At 54.5% G+C, this 1,832-nt stretch overlaps 1 protein-coding gene across 1 annotated transcript in view; it reads left to right on the forward strand.

Annotated features, from left to right (window-relative positions):
• MYOCD (myocardin) overlaps positions 1–1,832 on the forward strand; it is a 67,459-nt gene that overhangs the window by 51,267 nt on the left and 14,360 nt on the right. Inside the window, 1 exon segment of the mRNA XM_008575556.1 lies at positions 712–1,647. Within this exon segment, the coding sequence (XP_008573778.1) occupies positions 712–1,647 (936 nt within the window).

Here is a 1,832-nt window from a genome sequence, read left to right on the forward strand (position 1 = left end):
AACAGGCAGGGCCAGGATTTGGATTGATTTTATCACCACATACTCTCTTTCAATATATGACTAGTATCCAGCCATTAGGACACAAACATTAATGTGGAGCTGTGGTTCTCAAAGTGTGTGTCATGGACCAGCAGTGACAGCATCACCTGGGCACTTGTTAGAAATGCACATTCTCAGTCCCCAGCCAAGACCTGCCCAATCGGAAGCTCCGGGTAGAGCCCAGCAGTCTGCCATCGCAGGTCCTCCAGTGGTTCTGGTGCACGCTCAGGTGTGAGCAAGAGAACGTGGTAGGAAAAGCCCTCACCTAGGAAGCCAGCACACCTGCAGACTCAGTGCGCTTCAGGATTATGATTTGAGGGCTTGTGTCTCAACCCAGGTAGATAGAAGTCTTCTCATCTTTAGAATGGGGACAGGGTCCCCAGTGGGGGTTGGAGAGCAGTAGATTAGGTGACTTTGACAGTTCATTTGAGCTCCGCATTTCCGTGACTGTAAGGCCGTGAAAACATGGTGCATCATAAGTAAAAAAGAATTGGTAAAATTATGCAAAATCAATTTATACCAGAGGTAGCAGAGGAAATTGGAAAGAAGTATGACAAAGAGTGGAGAATTGTAAAATTCCACGTGTGATGTTTTAAAACTAATTTTATAATAAATACACTTTAAAAAATACTGTCACTGCACAGCACACTAACAACGTGCTGGTTTCTGTAGGTCTCCGAATTAAGACAACAGCTTCGAATACGGGGCTTGCCCGTGTCAGGCACCAAAACGGCCCTCATGGACCGGCTCCGACCCTTCCAGGACTGTTCTGGCACCACCGTGCCGAACTTCGGGGACATCACGACGGTCACCTTCCCCGTGACACCCAACACGCTGCCCAATTACCAGTCCTCCCCCTCGGCCGGGGCCTTATCCAATGGCTTCTACCACTTCGGCAGCACCAGCTCCAGCCCCCCCATCTCCCCGGCCTCGTCCGACCTGTCTGTGGCCGGGTCCCTGCCGGACACCTTCAACGACGCATCCCCGTCCTTCGGCCTGCACGCGTCCCCGGCGCACGTGTGCACGGAGGAGAGTCTCCTGAGCAGCCTCAACGGGGGCTCTGTCCCCTCCGAGATGGACGGGCTGGACTCCGAGAAGGACAAGATGCTGGTGGAGAAGCAGAAGGTGATCAACGAGCTCACCTGGAAACTCCAGCAGGAGCAGAGGCAGGTGGAGGAGCTGAGGATGCAGCTGCAGAAGCACAAGAGGAGCAGCTGCGCAGAGAAGAAGCCACCGCCCTTCTTGGCTGCACCCATCAAGCAGGAGGACGCCGTCTCCAGCTGTCCTTTTGCGTCCCAGCAGGTATCTGTGCAAAGACAGAACAGCTGCTCGGAGAGTCAGCCCCCGGCCTGCGAGGCTGCTCCGCTCCTGCCCCTTGGAAAAGCTCACGGCGGGGAGTCCTCAGGTCAAAGCAACGTCCTTGCTTCCACGTTCCTCAGCCCCCAGTGCTCCCCCCAGCACTCACCCCTTGGGGCTGTGAAGAGCCCGCAGCACATCAGTTTGCCCCCGTCGCCCAACAACCACTACTTCCTACCCACCTCTTCCGGGGCGCAGGGGGAAAGCCACAAGGTCTCCTCACCTGCCGGCAGCCAGGTGTGCACCGCACAGGTAAGAACGCTTTGCACCTTGCACGGAGCGTCCCTCTATCTGTAGGTGGGATGGTGATTTCCAAGTGCTGAACAGCTGATGTTGGAAATTTCAATGTGAAGGATTTACCAGGAGCCCAGCAGCAACTCCCTGACATTATGATCCACAAGCTTCCCCACAGACCAAACTCACTGATTTTTTTTTTT

The sequence above is a fragment of the Galeopterus variegatus genome, unplaced genomic scaffold (genome assembly GCF_000696425.1).
Source record: "Galeopterus variegatus unplaced genomic scaffold, G_variegatus-3.0.2 Scaffold1206, whole genome shotgun sequence".
Lineage (NCBI taxonomy): Eukaryota > Metazoa > Chordata > Mammalia > Dermoptera > Cynocephalidae > Galeopterus > Galeopterus variegatus.